This window comes from Egretta garzetta, unplaced genomic scaffold (genome assembly GCF_000687185.1).
Source record: "Egretta garzetta isolate BGI_Z169 unplaced genomic scaffold, ASM68718v1 scaffold862, whole genome shotgun sequence".
Taxonomy (NCBI): domain Eukaryota; kingdom Metazoa; phylum Chordata; class Aves; order Pelecaniformes; family Ardeidae; genus Egretta; species Egretta garzetta.
The window spans coordinates 2130-2657 of record NW_009258965.1 but is presented as its reverse complement, the minus strand read 5'-3'; the positions used below and the strand labels follow the sequence as shown (position 1 = coordinate 2657).

The following is a 528-nucleotide window of genomic DNA, read 5'->3' as shown; positions in this document are numbered from 1 at the left end:
TGTGGGGCCCCCGCCGCTCGGGGGGACGGGGTGAAGCAGCCGTGGCAGTAGGGCCAGGCGGGTCTGGGGAGCACCTTGGGGGGGAAGAGGGGCCGGAGGAGCGATGCCGCAGCCCCCCATAAACTCTGCCCCTTAAACAGGTCGCCGGCACGGGCACTGGAGCGCCGCCACGCGCAGCCTCACCGTGCGGGGATGGCGCTGATCGGCTTCTTGTAGATCGTGATGAGCTTGTCGAGGACGACCAGGGCGGTGGTGAAGACGCGGTACGAATGCAGGAACGTGTTCAGAAAGTCAATGCTCAGGAAGCGCAGGTCCGTCAGCCTCTCCAGGAGCCGTTCCACGCTTGCATAGCGGATCTGCAGGACCTTGCAGGAATTCATCGTTTTACTGAACCTAATGTCAACATCATCACAATACAAGCTGGCATCAGACCTGCAGAGAAACAAGATATCTGTGGTTCCAGCCTGGAACAAAACCAAGAGCTGCTTCGCGCAAGCAGCTTCCCCCCCCAAGACGCACGGGGACCAC

At 61.4% G+C, this 528-nt stretch overlaps 1 protein-coding gene across 1 annotated transcript in view; it reads right to left on the bottom strand.

Annotated features, from left to right (window-relative positions):
• Nucleotides 1-528, bottom strand: part of LOC104122477 (ras-specific guanine nucleotide-releasing factor 1) — a gene marked incomplete at its 5' end in the record, with an annotated part of 15302 nt that overhangs the window by 12850 nt on the left and 1924 nt on the right. Inside the window, 2 exons of the mRNA XM_035890204.1 lie at nucleotides 55-74; nucleotides 184-485. Of these exons, the coding sequence (XP_035746097.1) occupies nucleotides 55-74; nucleotides 184-485 (322 nt within the window). The remainder of the gene's footprint in view (nucleotides 1-54; nucleotides 75-183; nucleotides 486-528) is intronic.